This window comes from Eubalaena glacialis, chromosome 3 (assembly GCF_028564815.1).
Source record: "Eubalaena glacialis isolate mEubGla1 chromosome 3, mEubGla1.1.hap2.+ XY, whole genome shotgun sequence".
NCBI classification, from domain to species: domain Eukaryota; kingdom Metazoa; phylum Chordata; class Mammalia; order Artiodactyla; family Balaenidae; genus Eubalaena; species Eubalaena glacialis.
In genome coordinates, this window is record NC_083718.1 from 161,739,281 (window position 1) to 161,760,690 (window position 21,410).

At 36.1% G+C, this 21,410-nt stretch overlaps 1 protein-coding gene across 11 annotated transcripts in view; it reads left to right on the top strand.

Annotated features, from left to right (window-relative positions):
* Window positions 1-21,410, top strand: part of SCMH1 (Scm polycomb group protein homolog 1) — a 196,130-nt gene that overhangs the window by 73,007 nt on the left and 101,713 nt on the right. For 10 of the 11 annotated variants that reach the window (XM_061184406.1, XM_061184408.1, XM_061184405.1 and 7 more), the window contains one exon: window positions 5,557-5,791. In XM_061184406.1, coding sequence (XP_061040389.1) covers window positions 5,557-5,791 — 235 coding nt within the window. Of the gene's footprint in view, window positions 1-5,556; window positions 5,796-21,410 lie in introns of those variants that run through there. The other variant, XM_061184409.1, reaches the window with a different exon arrangement.

Genomic DNA, 21,410 nt, shown 5'->3' on the forward strand with positions numbered 1-21,410 from the left:
AACTGCAATGAGATATCACTTCACAAATACTAGAATAGCTGAAATCAAAAAGGCAGACAATAACCAGTGTTCATGAGGATATCGAGAATTGGAACCCTCATATGTTGCTGGTGAGATTATAACATTCTGTGGCCACTTTAGAGAACAGTTTGGAAGTTATTCAGAATGTTAAACATAGAATTAGCATATGACCCAGCAATCTCACGCCTAGGTGTATACCCAAGAGAAATAAAAACATATGATTACACAAAAATTGATACACAAGTGTTTGTGGCATAATTATATATAAAAGCCAAAAAGAGGAAACAACCCAAATGTCCATGAACTGATGAATGGATAAGCAAAAAATGTAGTATATGCATTACAATGGAATGTTATTCAGCAATGAAAATAAATGAAGTACGGATAAACACTACAACATAGATTCAACCTGAAAACATTGTGCCAAGTGAAGAAAGGAGCCACACACATATTGTGTAATTTCATTTATATTAAACCTCCAGAATAGGCAAATCCACAGAAACAGAAAGTAGATTAATGGTTTCCAGGCATTGGGTTAAGGGGAGAATGGGGAGAGACTGCTAATGGGTATGGGGTTTCTTTTTGGGGGGGATTGATGAAAATGTTCCATATTTAGATGGAGTGATATTTGCACAACTCTGTGGATATACTGAAACTCACTGAATTATACACTGTAAAAAGGTACATTTTCTGGTATATGAGTTAAACAGATACCTACCATATGACCCATCCATTCTACTTTCAGATGTTTACCCAAGAGAAAAGAAAGTGTATTTCCGACGAAGATTTATAGAAGGATGTTCATAGATTTATTTGTAATAGTTAAAAACTAGAAACACAACAAATGTTCATCAGCATGATATACTACTCAGCAGTGAAAGGAAATGAATTATTGATACTTGCAGCAGTATGGATGAGTATTAGAGTAGTTATGCTGAGTGATCATATCTACAAAAAACCTAAAGCCAACATCATACTTAATGGTGAGAAACTAGAGGCTTTCCCACTAAATCAGGAACAGGAATATTCCCTCTCACCACACCTTTTCAACATCATACTGGAAGTCCTAAATGTAGCAATAGGACAAGAAAAGGAAATAAAAGATATACAGATTGGGAAGGAAAAAATAAAACTGGCTTTGTTTGCAGGTGACATTATTGTCTATGTAGAAAATCTGAAATAATCAACAATAACAACAACAACAACAACAACAAAACACCTAGAACTAATAAGCAATTGTAAGAAGGTTGCAGGATACAAGGTTAATATACATAATACAAGCCTAATCAAAATTCCAGCACATTATTTTATGGATATTGACAAACTGATTCTAAAGGTCACATGGAGAGGTAAAAGATGTAGAATAGCCAAAACGGTATTGAAGGAGAAGAACAAAGTCAGAGGACTGACACTACCCAGCTTCAAGACTTATCGATAAAGCTATAGTAATCAAGATGATGTGGTGCATATATGTGGAATCTAAAAAAAAAAAGTGGTTCTGAAGAAAGTAGGGGCAGGACAGGAATAAAGATGCAGACATAGAGAAGGGACTTGAGGACATGGGGAGAGGGAAGGGTAAGCTGGGACGAAGTGAGAGAGTGGCATGGACTTATATATACTACCAAATGTAAAATAGATAGCTAGTGAGAAGCAGCTGCATAGCACAGGGAGATCAGCTCGGTGCTCTGTGACCACCTAGAGGGGTGGGATAGGGAGGGTGGGAGGGAGACGCAAGAGGGAAGGGATATGGGGATATATGTATACGTATAGCTGATTCACTTTGTTATAAAGCAGAAACTAACACACCATTGTAAAGCAATTATACTCCAATAAAGATGTTAAAAAAAAAGAATAGTAGAGCAGAATGCATGTTATATTTTAATTCATATTTTCTTTAGTACTTAGGAAGCTCAGTTTTATACACTTTCTGAATGTTATCTATTTTAAATGGCTTTTCATAATGTTGTACTTTTCAGAAATGTAATGTTCATTTTATATCATAGGAAGGAAATGTTTTACTTAAAAAAAAATCTCAGTAGCCCAGTTTACTGAAAATTGAGTTTATTTGACTTCTATGTTTGAGAACTTGTCTTTAAAAGCCAAATACATTGGCCAGTGAAACAAAATGAAGCAGTTATCCCAATGCAAGATCTAATTAGTAGCTACATGTTTACCATTTCCTTAATGGGCTATTATCCCTGAAAGTTTAACTGAATTGTTTCTTTTTTTTGAAAATTCATAGATTGACAGGAGACATTGGCCTTCTTGCATTTTCTTTTAAGAACATCAGTTCTTAACAATATAATTGAAGTAATAATTATTTATAAATACTTTTAATAATCCATAGTTTACTTAATTTTTTCCAGCTGTGGTTTCCTTAAGGGTACAGCAGGGACAATACAATTTTACCTTAAAGAGTTGTGAAGATTATATAATCTAATGAATGGAAAACACTTCATAAACTATAAAATGTAGTACAAATATAAAGTATCAGCTCTACTAACATAGGTTATTTGGACCTATTTTATTGTTGTTTTTCCTGTGTTGCATTTTTCCCTTTGACACATGCTCCCTCCCAAAGACTGTCCTATTCACATATCACAGATTTGATGGTTAGGGTAGAAAGGAGTACACATGTCCTTGCCTACAAATTTTAGTAGTTGTGTTTAAAGAAATGCTCTTTGATAGAAATTAAGACCCCCTTAAATGATCAAATAGTTGTATTTATTATGCATTTAAGTTTTCTAATGTTTTAATTAAAAGGCTTAAAATTCTTAAAAAAAAAAAAAAGAGATTGTGGTGTTAGCAACAGATAGGTAAATGGAACAGAATAGAGAGCCCAGAAATAGTCCCATAAAAATATAGTCAACCTATCTTTGACAAAGGAACAATGCCAATACAGTGGAGCAAAGATTGTCCTTTCAACAAAGGTCTTAACAACTGGACAGCTGCATGCAAAAAAAAAAAAAAAAAGGGAATTTATATACAGATCTTACACCCTTCACAAAAATTAATTCAAAATAGACCACACACTTAAATGTAGAACACAAAACTATAAAGCTCCTAGAAGATAACATAGGAGAAAACCAAGATGACCTTTGATATGGCAATGACTTTTTAGATACAACACCAAAGGCACAGTTCATGAAAGAAATAAGTGATAAGCTGGACTTCATTAAAATAAAATCTTCTGCTCTGTGAAAGACACTGTCAAGAGAGTGAGGAGACAAGCCACAGACTGGGAGAAGATATTTGCAAAAGACATGTCTGACAAAGGACTGTTATCCAAAATATACAAAGAACACTTAAAAATTCAAAATAAAAAAATAACTCAAAAAATGGGCCAAAGATGTTAACAGACACCTCACCAAAGAAGATCGGCAGATGACAAAAAAGCATAAAAAAGGTGTTCTAAATCATATGTCATCAGAGAAATGCAAATTAAAACAACAGTGAGATACCACTGCATACGTATTGTAATGCCAAAATCCAGAACACTGATAACACCAAGTTCTGGCAAGGATGTGGAGCAACAGGAAATCTCATTCATTGCTTGTGGGAATGCAAAATGTTGCAGACATTTTGTAAGACAGTTTGGTGATCTCTTATAAACTAAACATACTCTTACCATACAATCCGGCAATTGCATTCCTTGGTATTTACCCAAAGGAGTCGAATATTTATGTCCACACAAAAACCTGTATATATATATGGATGTTTATTGCAGCTTTATTCATAATTGCCAAAACTTGGAAGCAACCAAGATGTTTTTCAGTAGGTGAATGGATAAATAAACTGTGGTATAGCCAGACAATGGAATATTATTCAGCCCTAAAAAGAAATGAGCTATCAAGCCATGAAAAGACATAGAGGAAGCTTAAATGCAGCTTACTAAGGGAAAGAAGCCAATCTGAAAAAGCTATGTACTGTATGATTCCAACCATATGACATTCTGGAAAAGGCAAAACTATGGAGACAGTAAAAAGATCAGTTGTTGCCAATAACTGAGTGGATGAGTAGGCAAAGTACAGAGGATTTTTAGTGCAGTTAAACTATTTTGTATGATCCTATAATGATGGATACATGTCTACATTAGACCAAATTCATAGACTATACAACACCAAGAGAGAATCCTAATATAAACTGTGGACTTTGGGTGATTATGATGTGTCAGTGTAGGTTCATCAGTTTTAACAAGTGTGGTAGGGGACGTTGATAATAGGGGAGACTCTGCACCTGTTACGGCAGGATGTTTATGGGAAAGCTCTGTACCTTCCTCTCAATTTTGCTAAGTTTTAAACCTAAAACTGCTCTAAAAAAAAATGTGGTCTTAAAAAAAAAGTAATGAATTATTGATACATTCAACAAATGGATGAATATCAGAATAGTTATGCTGAGTGAAAGAAAGTAGACCCCAAAAAAGAGTATATTCTCTATGATTCCATTTAAGTCTAGAAATGCAAACCAGTCTACACTGATAGAAAATAAAGCAGTGTTTGCCTGGAAAGAGGGGTCTGGGAAGAGCTAGACAGAGAGATTATAAAAGGATATGCAAGACTTGAGAGTGTGTCCATGTTCCTTATCTTGATTGTGATGATGTTTTCCAGGGTGTACGTGATGTATATGGTGTCATGAGTGTATACATATGTCAGTACTTACCAAAGTGTATAGTTTATTGTATGTCAATTATAACTAAAAGTTGTTTTAAAAAATAGGAATTGATTTATAAGTTAATGTCAAAGTAAGAAAAAAAATCAACTGCCAATGGTTAGTCTGTGTGGTAGACATACAAACCAATACACTGAAATGCTCCATGAAGAGGCACTAAGGATATGATAATTTAATAGGATGATTTCTAAAAAGAAAATGTTGGGCTTCCCTGGTGGCGCAGTGGTTGAGAATCTGCCTGCTAATGCAGGGGACACGGGTTCGAGCCCTGGTCTGGGAAGATCCCACATGCCGCGGAGCAACTGGGCCCGTGAGCCACAACTACTGAGCCTGCGCGTCTGGAGCCTGTGCTCCGCAACAAGAGAGGCCACGATAGTGAGAGGCCCGCGCACTGCGATGAAGAGTGGCCCCCGCTTGCCACAACTAGAGAAAGCCCTCGCGCAGAAAACGAAGACCCAACACAGCCAAAAATAAAAAAATAAATAAAATAAAATAATTAATTAATTAAAAAAAAAAAGAAAAGAAAATATTAAGAACACCTGGAGGGTTAAGGATTTGGAGACGATAGGATGAAAAACAGCATTTAAGCAAGGGCCACTTGAGACACTCTTGTCCTTTTCTTACTGGTGAGTCAATATTTGATGCTTCAGTGGGAAGTAATTTTTTCCCTTTCATTTTACATTTCAGTGTTTATTTTGTATGAAACCCTTCCTAAGTATTAGGGAATAATTCAAGGGGGTTGTTCCTGACCCAGCTGTAACCAGTTTGAGTCCAAAGCATAAACTTTCAGGTTCCATCTCTTAATATCCTTACTGAAAATGCCATTTATTCTTAGTTTGCCTAATCCCCATGGCTTGTTCTCCTCAGTCCTACACACCTCCAAGCAACGAGTTCAAGATCAGCATGAAATTGGAAGCACAGGATCCCAGGAACACCACATCTACCTGTATTGCCACAGTAGTTGGACTGACAGGCGCTCGCCTCCGCCTTCGCCTTGATGGCAGCGACAACAAGAATGACTTCTGGCGTCTGGTTGACTCAGCTGAAATCCAGCCTATCGGGAATTGTGAGAAGAATGGGGGTATGCTGCAGCCCCCTCTGGGTGAGTAACTAGACCCAAGCTCTCCCTAGCCCATTAGTTATCTTCCCTAAATTGTACATCCTGTTAAAGGAAAACATAGGGTCCTCTGACTATCCCTTCTTTTTCATATGGTCCAAAAGAAAAGACCCACCTAAAATGAAATGACCTGAAAAATCTGGACCTATCCATTCTACATTAACTTATGATATCCAAGCTTCTCTCAAGCTCTTCTTTTTCTAACAAGAAGCCGCACATTTCATCCTTCTTTATCACTTCCCCTTTACCCTGAGAAAAAGAATGGAAGGAGATCTTGACATTTAACTTGCCTCAAAGAACCATAGAGTTTTCACCAAATCCTACAGTGATAACAGGAAGTGAGAGAAAAATCTCCCAGTAGAAAGAATGACTATTACAAAGATCCGTTATCTCCTTTCCCCTAAATTTTTACTTGGTCCTTGGAATTTTCTCACTTTGAATCAATTATTAAGTAAAATGCATTATTTTACTTAAACTAATAACCCCACTGTATTTTTCTCCTCAAGATCAGATTCACCTTTTTTTGCCTCAATATACCTGAATGATTTAACCCATCTCATCAGTTACTATTAATCACTATTGCAGTGAGTCTCAACAGAGGATAGAGAGAGATGGGTTATAGGCTATGTTCCCTTCAGGAGGCTGTGCTAAATTAAATGAGCATTAGAGGACAGTATCATTTGAAAGACCTCCCCAGGTGGTTATTTAACATTTTCCTCCATTAAAAAAAATTATTTGTAATGTAAACTTTCAAATGTATACAAAAGTAGAAAAACATAGCACAGTGAATGTCCATGTATCCTATACACACTCCCTGCCTGCTCCTGCCCAATTGCCTAAACATAGTATCATTGTATCATTAAATATTTAGTATGTATCTCTCATAGTTAATATTTTAAAAGCATAATCATAGTAACATTATCACTTGTAAATAATGATAATTCCTTAATATCAATGAATATTTACTCAGTGTTTAAATTTTCCCTAGTGTTTGTCTATCTATCTGTCTCTCTCTTTCTCTCTCTCTTTATTCCATTTTCTTTGAATCAGGATCCAAATAAAATCAACATATTGCAGTTGGTTGATATGTCCCTTAAGTCTCTTTTAGTCTATGGGTTCTCCTTCTCTCTCTTATTTTTTCTTGCAATTTATTTGTTGAAAAACCTAAGTCATTTGTCTTTAAATTTTCCCACAATTAGATTTTGCTGATTGTATCTCTGTGGTATCATTTAACATGTCCTCTCTTCCTAGAAATTGGTAACTAGATCTAGAGGCTTGATCAGGTTAAGGTTCAATTTTTTCATAAGAATATTTCATAGGTGGTGGTCTTTATCATGAAGCACATATGGCCTGGTTGTCTCTCATTTTATAATGTAGCAGCCATTACTGCTTGTGGTCTAGAGCAGGGGTTGACAGATTTTCTTAAAGAGTCAGATAGTAAGTATTTCAGGCTTATGGGCCATACCTTCTCCGTTGTAACTAGTCAGCTTTGTCCTTGTAATGTGAAAGCAACCATAGATGATACATAAACAAATGGGCAAGGATGTGCTCCAGTAAAGCTTTATTTACAAAAACAGGTGGCCAGCCTTCTGGCTATAGTTTGCTGACCCCTGATTTAGACCCATCACTTCATTATGGTTGCAAAATGGGAAATTTTAATATTATCATTCGGTCCACATAAATTAAATGGAACATGTCTATTTAAATAAACTTTCATCAACTATTTGGTTATCCTAAAGTACAGTTCATGCAGGAAAGACAGTTTAAATGCTTGATTCTTTTCTTTATTTACCAATTTTCAAAATAATAAATTGGATTACCATCATCCTCCAAAATTATTTATGGCTAGTGTTATTGTTGTTGTTGTTGTTTAGTATCATAAACTCAAAGATTCATACATAATTGATGTGTTTCACTCCATTGCACTAACTGTCCTTATTGATTCTTGAATTATCCCATCTTTGGCGTCATATATATATAAATCATTCTTAAAGTGAAATCTATAAAACAAAGTATATTCAGAGAAATCCCCTTCACCTTATCCCTTTCTTCTGCTACAGGGTAACCACTTTCTTTTAATTTAATAGTTTATACTCCATTTTTTAAAAAATAAGCAAATATATCCGTATGAGTGTGTGTGTGTACATACATACATATGTATTCCCTGTCTTCTTATATAAATGACAGCATATTATACATACTTTCCTCAATCTTACTTTTTTCATTTAGCAATATATCCTAAAGATGACTTCTTAGTTGTATGAAGATGTTCCTCATTCCTTTTTGTAGCTACATAGTACCGTAAGATTCTCAACCTACTTTATGAATCACTGTTTAGAAGCATCTTGATAGGCTATTAAAAAATGTAAGTTCCCAGGGATAATGGTGACCATCTAAATCAAAATCTTTCCATAAATTCTCCAGAAACACACAGATCAAAAAGGAAAGAAAATCAAACCACCCATAACTCATGCCTAAACATAACCAGGAGTCAAGAATACCACAGATGGGAATGTAAATTGATACAGCCACTATGGAGAACAGTATGGAGGTTCCTTAAACAACTAAAAATAGAACTACCATATGACCCAGCAATCCCACTACTGGGCATATACCCTGAGAAAACCATAATTCAAAATGAGTCATGTACCACAATGTTTATTGCAGCTGTATTTACAATAGCCAGGACATGGAAGCAACCTAAGTGCCCATCGACAGATGAATGGATAAAGAAGATGTGGCACATATATACAATGGAATATTACTCAGCCATAAAAAGAAACGAAATTGAGTTATTTGTAGTGAGGTGGATGGACCTAGAGTCTGTCATACAGAGTGAAGTAAGTCAGAAAGAGAAAAACAAATACCGTATGCTAACACATATATATGGAATCTAAAAGAAAAAAAAATGGTCATGAGGAACCTAGGGGCAGGACGGGAATAAAGACGCAGACCTACTAGAGAATGGACTTGAGGACACAGGGAGGGGAAAGGGTAAGCTGGGACAAAGTGAGAGAGTGATATGGACATATATACACTACCAAATGTAAAACCGATAGCTAGTGGGAAGCAGCCACATAGCACAGGGAGATCAGCTCGGTGCTTTGTGACCACCTAGAGGAGTGGGATAGGGAGGGTGGGAGGGAGGGAGACGCAAGAGGGAGGGGATATGGGGATATATATATATATGTATAGTTGATTCACTTTGTTATAAAGCAGAAACTAACACACCATAGTAAAGCAGTTATACTCCAATAAAGATGTTAAAAAAAAAAAAAAAGAATACCACAGATTTCAGTAACATGTTGTCTACATGTTCAGATATAAAGATCTGAAACCACTAGAGCTAGTACCCACCCCATACCAGAATGAGGAGTTTTATGTAGGTAGAAACTACATTAAAAAGGGAGAGGGCAATGGGAGCCTAACACAGCCAAAATCACCCCCAGAAAAAGACAGTCCCATCCAGAGTGGGAAATACTGAAAGAGAGCTAAGAGCTACTTGATTAGAGCCTTGGCTACTGGAGAATCAGAAGAAAGAGAGTGAATTAAAAGAGTGAGGGACTAGAGATAGCAGTCTTGGGAAGACAACTACCTTTGTGGGAGAGGTAGCTATAATACTGAAGGAAAAGAAGGAAACCATGGGTAGTAATTTAGAGTTATGCAGGAACAAAAGAGAATCATAAAATCAAAAGACATACAAACCTTCCCATCCCATCCCAAATAGGCTCATCTACTAAAGAAACTGCATTTCACTATGCCAACAGAAAACTCATGACCCAAGTTCCCTGCCAAAATGGAACATCCTGTTTTTTGCAAGCCCAGGAAAATATAAAACATTTCAAAGGATTAGGAAACAGCAGTCAACATCTATAAAAAGCTTCTACGTGAAGAAAAACAGAAATAGAGGATAAAACCATTTTAACTATTGAAAATTCTACAGCCAAAATCAGTGACTGGCCAGAGGAAAACTGTTGCACAATAACCCATCTCAAATTAAATAAGTATTGACAGATATGAAAAAATACCTTGAATCAAAAATTTTAAGTCAGACTAGAAATGCACAATAGACAAGAAGATGTGAAAATAGAATTGTTCAAACTCAAGAAAAAAATTGAAAGAAAAATAATCTCAGTTGAAGACTCAATTCCAGGGTACCCACTGGGACAATAGATTCAACTGGAAATATAATAAGGGACATTGAGAAGAGAAATAAAAATAAATATTAGAGAAGGTTTAAAAGTATCAGAAAGGAACTGTTAGATATAGAACATAGTCAACAAAGATCCAATGTGTATATGTATGTGTACATATATATTTGGAGTCCCTGAAGAAGATAAACAGAATTAATACTTAAAATTGTAATATAAGAAAATTTTCCAAAATTTAAAGAACACCTAAACCTTCATATTGAAAGGACCTACCTTATTCCTGGAAAGATTGATCTAGATTGGTCAACTCTAAGACGTATTCTAGTAAAACTATTATACTATAAGAATAAAGAAAAATTCATCTGAGCCTCCAGCAACAAGGCCAAATTACTCACATGGGAAAGAAAGTCAGGTTTGCATCATACTTCTCAACAGCAAAATACAAAGCAAGACTAAGTGGAGCAGCGTTTTTAAGAAATTCAAGGAAAGAAAATGAAAAGACAGGTTTTATATCTAGACAAGCTGTTTTTTCAAGTACTGAGATTATACTGAAAGAGTTTTCAACATGCAAGAACTCAGGAAATATTGTGACCCCAAGCCCTTCCTAAGGAATCAATTATGGAAAGAGCTCCATCCAAACAACAGATGATCAATCTAAGACAAAAACAAAGGTAGGGACAAGAGTAGAATAGTATGGTATCAGTCTGGGTCCAGTGAAGAAAGAGAACCCACACAGCAGTTTAAACACAGAAAGTTTAATATATGTGTTAACTATAACAGAGGATTGGAGTGAGGGATTGGCTAGTCAAAAGGCAAGAGAACTCTAAAGAATATAAGAAGAGCAGACATAAGGAGAAGCCACTACACTGGGGCAGAGAGAGAGCACCGAAGGAAGAGCCTCCCTTCCCCCATCTCAGGGCTGAGATGTAGACTGCCTGTTGGGGGCGGCACAACTGTGGCTCACTGGATGAGAGAAATCACTGTGGTGCCACAGCAGTGGAACTTGCTAGAACTCTGTCCTTCCGGGTGCTGAGAAAGCTGTTCATGGAGAGGTGTGTTTCTGGAGAAACTCTGCTACAAAACCACTTAAGATGGGGAGGGTGGTGCTGCTACTGGCTGCCCTGCGCTCCCGCACCTGGGCCACAGGGGAGATGGGGTGCTGCAGGAGCCTGCCAAGCCAACACAATGCAGCCAGAAAGCAAGCCCCTTTCCTCCTGTCATATCTGTAGATGGGGTCCCGGGTATCACTTAAAACTGATAAACCAAATAGTAGAAGCCTAAGTGAGGAAATAAGGGAATTAAGGACATTATAACATATGTTAGTATAAAGGTAACTACTAAAACAAAATTCCAGAACTTCCTAAATACCAAAGGAAGAAAAAGATCAAGAAACAGATGACACAAAGAGATGAACTAAATATGGAAAATGCAGTAAATAAAACATAATGTGACAGAGTTGAGACCAAATGTGTAATTTATATTAATAAATGTAAATGGTTTTAACTCACCTATTAAAAGAAAAAAATTTCAGATTGGTGCTCAAAGTCAAACCCAACTTTATACTCTGTACAGGAGACATACCTAAAGTAAAGTGAGTCAGAACAGCTAAAAATAAAAGGATGATCAAGGATATATGAAGGAACTTCAAACAATATAATAGCAGAGGTTACAATTCTGTTATTAGACATGGTAGAATTAATAAAATAGATATTATGGTAGCTGCAAGGAGACAGAGACAAACACACTAATAGGAGAATTAACACACCTCTCTCAAGACAAGACAGGCCAAGAGGACAAAAAGTAAAGGAGTTGAAGACTTTAATGAATAAGATAGATCATATGTGTGTGTGTGTATGTATGTATGCATATCAAACTTTATACCCTGGTAAATGCCCTTCCACCTTGAAATTTAAAACTCTTTAAACAACTTTTGTTTGAAAAATGGAAATATAAACCAAAATTTTAAAATTCCTACAACATAATGATAATAAACCTCACATCAGAATTTTGAGATACAATTAAAGCAGTGGTTGGAAGAAAATTTATAGCCTTAAATACCTGACATAAAGAAAAATGAAAGGATAAAAATTACGAATTTAAATTCCCAATTCAAAAAGCTAGAAAAAGTTACACTCCAAAGCAAATACAAAGGAGAAATAAGTAGAAGAAAAAATAAAGATAGAAAGAGAGATTAATGTGGTAGAAAATAGAAAAGCAGTAAATCAAAATACTGTTTCTTTGGAGAAAACCTCAACAAAATAACAAACCACTAGTCAGCCTAATAAAGAAAAAGAAAGAATAAGCACAGATATACAAAAGTAGACATGACAAAGGCGGGGAATAGCTCTATGTAAACTAGGAAAGCTAGGTGAAATAGGAAAATACTGTTTGTCAAAATTGACCCTAGGAGCATCACATATGTTTTCAAAGCACTTACATTAAAGCACTGCATGCAGATTATTTTAGAGGGAAATCCTACAAAACCTTGAAGACCAGATAATCTCAATGCTGCTTAAGTTGTACGTCAGTGATACCCAACAGAACTTTCTGTGATGATGGAAATGTTTTGTGTCTTTGCTGTCCATTATGGTAGTCACCAGCCACATGTGTCTGTAGAGCACTTGAAATGTGTCTACTGCAACTAAAGAATTGAATATTTAATTTTATTTTAATTATAATTTAAAGTTAAAAACCTATGTGGTTGGTGGCTACCGTACTAGACAGTGCACTTCTAGATCATAGAAAAAGGAAAATATCCAAATTCTTTTTATGAAGCAGGTAGAACTTTGATACTTAAACCTGATTTAAACACACACATGCATGCACACACACACACACACACACACACACACACACAGCCTCATGTGTGAATATTATTACAAAACACCTAAATAAAATATTAAGAATTAGAGTTCAACATATTTACAACAATAATTCATCAAGACAAAGTAGCTCTTTTTTTCTGGGAATGAAAAGAATATTTAACTTCAGAAATATCATTAATGGACTTCACCATATTAAAATAGCTAAGGAAGAAAGTCATATGAACTTCAGCAAAAATCAACACACTACTGAGGACTCACATTTCTCGATTTCAAAACTTACTACAAAGCAACAGTACTCAAGACATTGTGGTACTGGCATAAATTGAACATAGACTTATAGATAAGAGGATTAGATTTGAGAGTGCAGAAATAAACCCATACATTTATGCTCGGTTGATTTTCAGCAAGGGTGCCAAGATAATTCAGTAGGGGTTTTCAACAGCTGGCACAGGGGACAACTGGATATCTACATACAAAAGAATGAAGTTGGACCCCACCTCCACACCATATACAAAAATTGACTCAAAGTGGATAATAGACCTAAATGTAAGAGCTAAGGCTATAAAACTCTTAGAAGAAAACATGGGAGTAAATCTTCATGACCTTGGATTAGGCAGTGGTTTCTTAGATATGGCACCAAAAGCACAAACAACAGAAGAAAAACTAGATAGATGGGCTTCAAAATTAAAAGCTTTTGTGCTTCCAAACACACTATCAAGAAAGTGAAAAGACAGCCCACACGATGGGAGAAAATAGGCAAATCCAAAAAGGCAGAGAGTAGGTTAGTGGTTTCCAGGGATTGGGATGAAGGGACAATGGGGGGTGGCAGCTAATAGATATGGGTTTTCTTTTTGGAGGAGTGATGAAAATGTTCTAAAATTAGATAGAATGATGTTTCATAACTCTAAAAACCACTGAATTGGACATTTAAAAGTATAAATTGAGTTACATCTCACTAAAGCTATTATTTTTTCAAAATCACATGTCCGATTCAACAAATAGTATTGGGAAAACTGGATATCCACGTGCAAAAGAATGAAGTTAGACCTTTACCTTACACCATTGTACAATAACTAACTCAAAATGGATCAACAACCTAAATGTAGGAGCTAAAACTGTAAAACTCTTAGAAGAAAACGTAGGGGAAAAGCTTCATGACATTGGAATTGGCAGTGATTTTTGGATATGACACCAAAAGCACAGGCAACAAAAGAAAAAAATAGTTAAATTTGACTGCATCAAAATTTAAAATTTTGTTTATCAAAGGGTACTTTTAACAGTGAAAAGGGAACTCATGGAATGGGAGAAAATATTTGCGAATCATATATCTGGTAAGGGGTTAATATCCAGAATATATTTTTTAAAACTCCTTCAGTTCAACAACAGCAAATAAAACAACCTGATTAAAAAATAGGCAAAGGACTTGAATAGACATTTCTCTAAAGAAGATATACATGTGGCCAGTAAGCACATGAAAAAATGCTCAGCATCAGTAATCATTTAGGGAAATACAAATCAAAACCACAATGAGATAATACTTCACACCCATTAGGATGGCTATTATCAAATGAATAGAAAATAACAAGTGTTGGTGAGGATGTGGAGAAATTGGAACCATGTGTATTGTTGTGTATTGGGAATGTAAAATGGTACAGCCACTATGGAAAACAATATGTTTCCTCAAAGAAGTTAAAAATAGAATTACATGTGATCTAGCAATTCCACTTTGGGGTAGATAGGCAAAAGAATAGAAAGCAGGGACTAAAGGAGATATTGGTATACCTATATTTAGCAGCATTATTCACAATATCCAAAAGGTCAAAACAACCCAAGTGTCCATTGACAGAAGAATGGATAAATAAAATGTGGTATATATACACACAGTGGAATATTATTCAGCTTTAAAAAGTAAGGAGATTCTGACACATGCTACAATGTGGATGAATCTTAAAGATATTATGCTATTATAAATGAAATAAGCCAGTCACAAAATGACAAATGCTGTATGATTCCACTTATACAAGGTACCGAATATAGGCAAATTCATAGCGACAGGAAATAGAATGGCGGTTGCAAGGAGCTGGGAAAGGGGAGAGGGGAATGGGGAGTTACTGTTTAATGGGCAGAGTTTCATTTGGGGAAGATGAAAAAGTTCTGGAGATGGATGGTGGTAATGGTTACACATTGATGTGAATGTACTTAATGCCATTTACTTTTGAGAAAGAAGGGGAAATACACGTGTATACACACACATGCACATATATATAATGTACATGAACTTACATATATTTTGTATACTTAGTTTTATAAAAAGAAACACAGGACTGTTAAAACCAGAAAATAATGAAAAGGTCACCTATTGGGAGTGTCTGGGAATAGGGTGGAAAGCACAGAAATGAGAGTGAGACTTCTCTAAAAATACCCTTTTATATTCTTTTGACTTTTGAATTATATAAATGTCTTACTTAATACATAAAATTAAACCAAAAAAAAAAAAGATGAACAAACCATATCCTAAAATTGACTATAAACAGAAACAAACTGAACTCTGTATCAAATGGATATCATAACCACATTGAAAAAAGAGTTCAAACAACTTGGACACAGAACCTTCACAGTACACCCTCAATGGGACATATTTCAAAGGAAAATGGAACTGCAAAGAAATTCTGACTTTTTCTTAATAATGTTAGTGGTTTCGCCCTAATAATCTGAAACTATTTTGCATGTATTGAAGATAGAGCAAATGAGTAAATAAGATACAAGTATGGGATGGAAAAGATGAAGAAGAACCCTTGCAGTGTAGGATTTGAATTGGAGGTTTGTTATGAACTCTTAACTTAAAATAGGTATATAAGTATATATTAATATGTATTAAAATATACATAAATATATATTAATATAATACTTATTCACTTAGAGTATATACATATGTATATGTATATATTCTAAGATAATACATGTATATGTATATGTATGTATATATTCCAAGCTCTGTTGAAAAGGCCTGGAAACAATGACTCCTCAGTAGCAATGGGAGCACCTTGATTTGATTTCTAAATCCCATTCTCCACTAAAAGGAATCATGGCTCCTTGGAGCAATGGCTGATTCCAAGACAGAGCAACAGAGAAAACGTAAGGTGAATCTGGAAGATCTTATTATGCCAGAAAGCAAAGAAGTCTCAAAGAATGATGGGTACATATCAGAAGGATACAGGAGCCAGTTTAAAGGGACTCTGACTAGGCAAAATTAGAAAAATATGACCATCAAAGAGAATAATAAAAATAGAAGAACAATAGTAATAGCCTCATGGGTCCCTAGTGATACACAAGGAAAAAAAATTAAAGTTGCAGAGAAAGTTCTTCTTTACAGAATATCAGCTAACAAATATAAAGAATGATAGAAAATTATCATTTTGGCAACCACCATTTTAATGGATTCAGACCAGGATAATCAATGAATGCTAAAACAAAGAAAAAAAAAAGCTTATTGGAGAATAGGATATTCACACAGTCTCAAAGTTTCTCCCCACTGATTATCTATTAATTACAAGGGGAAATTACAATGAAGAAATCTTTCAGTCATTCCTTAATAAGTGATCAAATTCAGTATCATTAATAATTAGACAAACTGACATTATGTACCACTTGAAGCAATGAAATGAGAAGTACTCAACATCCCTTGTGTAGTATCTTTGTCAAAACTGTTTAGCATGAATGTAATCATAAGGAAGCAATCAGAAAACATCCAAATTGTGGGACGTTCTATAAAACAGGCCAGACTCTTCAAAAGTAACAATTTCATGAAAAACAAAAGGCAACTGGACTATCCTAGATTAAAGGAGACCAAAGAAACTTGACAACCAAATGCAATATGTCATCCGTGATGTATTTTAAAAATTAAACACCTATAAAGATTCGGGGACAGTTGAAGATATTTTTAATTAAATGTATTGGATATGATAATATTGCAGTTCTAAAGGAGAATGTCCTTGTTCTGAGGACAAATGTCTTGACGTATGTACAGGTGAAGTCTATATCATGATGTCTCTAACTTTCACATAGTTCAGAGGAAAAAGTGTGTGTAGATAGATGGAAAGCAATTGTGGTGAAGTGTTATTAGTTGCTGAATTTAGGTGAAGGGTACATAGTTTGTTCTTGTATTGTTTTTTGCTACTTTTCTCTGGGTTTAAAATTTTTCAAGATAAAAAGTTTTAAATAATTTATGTATATAATTATACATATATATGTGTGTGTGTTCATGTTCCCCAGGCCTCCTCTGGACTTCTCCCCAGAGTTGCTGAATCAGAATTTCTAGGTAATGGGGCTTGGGATTCTGCATGGTAAAATGGCTCTCCCGAGACTCTAACACAGTTGGTCTATATTTGGGAAGCATTGCTCTAAAGAGCATTCTTCTCCATTAAAATCTTGTGTGGTTTGTGTGTGTGTGTGTATGTGTGTGTGTTCTGTTCACATAGGAACATTGGTTACTGCTTTGCAGAGTCCTCCAGGGAAAAAAGGTGAAAAGGTAGAATGATTCTCATGTGATGTCAACCTTTTCCTCACATCCCCTTGTTTTACTGGTCCATTCTATACTTAGACTGAGGTTATTTCTTCTAAACAGGGCTGTCTGGATCACTAATTCTCCAACATGGCTGCCAGTTAAAATCACCTAGGGAGCTCTCAAAAATTTCAGTGCCTAGGCCTTACCTCAGATCAATTAAATCTGAATTTCTGGGAGTGGGATGATGTATTCTTTAATACTCCCCAGAGGATTTCAGTGTCCAAGTTTGAGAGTCCCTAGGCTAGAGCAGAGCTGGCCTCTGCTGAGGCCTCTAGTCAAGTGTGTCAGGATCCCAGTACAAACTGCCTGCTCAGCAAACTTAGTCACATGCTCTGATGTCTATGTGGGACATTGACTTGAAAGGAACCCTCTTATGTTGCTGACACTGATCAGTCTTCTCTTATGCTAAATAGCTTCCAGGGCCTGTCAGTTAAAAGGGGGATTTTAAAAGATACGTATCTCATTTATGGTTATGGAAATTTGAACTCTGTTTATAGAAATTTGGGAGGGGGGATGAAATTTTAGAGAGAAGTAACTTTAACTATGGTATCTTAAATACTCATTTTACAAAGGTAATTTTAAAAATATTCACCAAACTCTCTTCTCTGCAAGGCCCCTGATGTTGAGTAACGCCAGACCCATCTATACGTACACCTATCTCAAGACTAGTCATAACCCCACCCCCAATTAAATAAATCTGAATTAACTTGTGTTTGAGTGTGTATATAAGAGTGGAGCATTGAAGTGGTGACAGCATCCTGGCGGAAGCAAAAGGAATTCTAACAGTCCTTCCCAAATACAACCTGACTGAACATTCACTTCTTCCTCAGGGAAGACAGTTTGTTCAGCACCTCTCTTCCAGTTCTCGTTTTTCTCACTCTTGGGTTAAAATTTAGATAGCCCACCCAACCTCAGTTTGGAAGCACTGCTTTAGTTCAGTGTCATTATCTGACAAATACAGAAATAGGGAAAGGGAAGTTAGTTGTCCAAAGTTGTACAGTGAATTGGTGGCATGTTTCTGTACATGTATTTGTATGTGTACATGTATGTAAAGCTCCTCTGGGAGCAGAGAATGATTTGGGAATCATCTTGACAGCCATAGAGTCTAATAACTTCATAAAGCTTGGAATTACTATATAGGACAATGGCGGGGTAAGGAGTAGGGCCCATTCATGTGCTTCCTGGTATGAGTGCTGTTCTGTTACCTGCCACCAGAGGGCATGAACTATGATTAGATTCTAGACCTGCTGATCTACGTTGCAGTTCAGAGCTTGCTCAGATCACTGTTAGTTCAAACAAATGAACCCTAACCTATTCAGTAGTCCCACAGTCTTAGGAGCATATGAAAGATCTTTGTGACTGGTTGTTTATAAATATTTTAAAAAGAAATCTTAGCTAAGCACAGAACACTTGCAGCATGCCTGGGTTTAGAATTGGAGACCTGGCTTTATAATATTAGCCCAGCCACTTACTAGTTTAGTTGTGTGGCCAATGGTAAGTTGCTTTACCTTGACTTTTAACCATGAATTTCAGTTGCCTCACCTGCCACATCATTAATAAACTTTGCCACACATGGTTGAGGATTAAATGGGGTAACATGATAAAGCATTTATCAATTCCTGGCACCCATTTAATAAGTGGAGATTTTTCCTTTGTTCAGTAAAACTCTCATGGAGCTCATATTCTGGTTGGAAAAGACATACACATTACATGGAAAAAAGAAAGAAAATTCAGGCAGTGATAAAAGGTAAGGATAATAAGGGAGCAGGATCTAGGAGGCTATTTTAGGTAGGGTAGTCTAGAAATGCCTCTCTGAGGAGGTGATATTTCAGCAAAGAACTATCAAAGATTTGAGAAAAGTGAAGGGTGTTTGAGGCAGAGGGACACAGCTTGGTGTGCTTGGGAAACAGAAAGACCAGTGAATGAAGGGCAGGGGAATGGCAGGAGATGAGTTATAAGAAGTAAGCAAGTTCCGGATCATGTAAGTTTTGTTAAATACTTAAAGACTTTAGATTTATTTTGTGTTATAGGATGTAAGCATAAGAGTGATGTGATCTGATTCATAGTTTTAAAAACATAACCATATCATTCTGATTGCTGTGTGGAGAATAGACAGTAGGGAGGCAAAAGTAGAAGCAGAGAGAAGGGTTGGAAGGCTGTTTTAGTAGTCTGGGCAAAGTTTGACTGTCGCTTAGATTAGGGTGTTAGTGGGGAGAAATGCAGAATGGTAAGGAATGGTTCGGTTTAGGGTATATTAGATGTAAGAACCATCAACACTTGCTGATTAATTGTATTTGAGAGACAATAGAAAGGGAGGAACCAAGAGTGACTTCTAGGATTTTTGGTCTCAGCACTTGGGTTTAAATAAGTGGTTCCATTAACTGAGATGAGGTGACTGGAGGAAAGGGGGTAGTAAAATCAAGAGTTCTGTTTTAGATTTACTCATTTTGAGATCTCTTGGCATCCAAGTAGAGTTATAGAATAAGGCAGTTGAAAATATGAGCATGAAACTCAGGACAGAGGTTTGGGTTAGAGATATAAATTGGCAGTCATCGTTGATGGGAAAAGAGTGGGGACCAAGAAGAGAGAACCAGTGGCCAGACACTGAGGTACTCCCACTTTAGAGGTTAGGATTTCTTACCCACCTGGCCTTTTCCTTGCAAGCCATTGTTTAATTTGAGGAGACCCTCAAATTATTGTTTTTACTCTTCTCTTCCTTTTTGCACAAATTTACAACTCCAGTTCTTTGACCAAGAGAGACAGCATGGTAGAACTGAGTGATTAAATATTTGAAGACATTAATGTGCTGATTAATAATGAATGCTCTGGAGACAGAGGACTTCGGTTTAAATCCTGCCTCTGCTATTTACTAGCTTAGCGACCTTGGATATTTTACTTAATTTCTCTAATCTCAGTCTTTTCATCTATAATGATCAAAATAAAAGCCAGCATTCATTTAACACTTATCGTATACCAGGCATCGTTTTAAGTGCTTCGCATGTATTAACCTGTTTTAACCCTTAGAACAACCCATTGAAGTAGTTACTATTCTTACCCATTTTATTGTTGAGGAAATGAAAGCCAGGGAGAGGTCTTATAATTTGCCAAACATCACACACCAGGTAAGTAGCAGAGCTAGATTTGAATCCAGGGAGCCTGGCTCCAAAACCAGTGCTACTTTTCTCATATCAAATTCACAGAGTTGTAGAAGTGATTAAATGAGATAACCCACTTAAAAGTGCTTAGCACATGGAGGCTGGCAAATAATATGAGCATAATAAATGTTTTCTTGCAGCGGCAGCATAGCGTAGTGAAAGAGAATCAGATGGAAAGTCCTGGGGCTCCAGCCTGACTACAGGAACAACTTATGTGATCATGAACAAGTTTCTTAGCCTCTCTGGACTTCAGTTTTGTCATCTACAATATAAAATCTTCATACTATATGGCCTCTGAAATCCCTTTCAATGTTTAAACATTCTATCTATGACTCCCCAAGACAGATTGTGAATACATCTGAATTTGGTAGGGGAATAAGGTACTCAGTAATTCCTTGGGTTGACAACATTTCTACTTTGCCCTTCTACTGTTGAAGAAACTTGCTAGGAGATAGTGAAACGTAGTTAAGAACCATGAGGTTTGGAGTAAGACTGTCATGTAGTGGAATCTGTTTCTACCGCTTACTACCTTGGACAAGCTACTTCTCCTGAGTTTCTCTTTCATCATCTGCAAACTAGGGATAATGATAGTGCACACCTCATGGCATTATTTGAAATATCCTGTGAGAAAGTGCCTGTAAAGTATTTAATACATGATAAGCATTCAATACATATTAACTATTAGAATATTATTATAAGGGTTTCCAGAGCTGAGAGGATTTCTTTTTTGCTCAAGTACCGATGAGATAGAAGCCTCTCAGTAACCCACTTCTAAAGAATTGAGTTGGGAATTACATGGTGAGGCACTCTCGTTGTTGGGAACTGAGGGCATGAATCAGAATTTTCTAATTGTGCAGTCATTCCTCCCCACTCCTCTCTTATACGAAGGTGGAGGGAGCATTTCTCTAG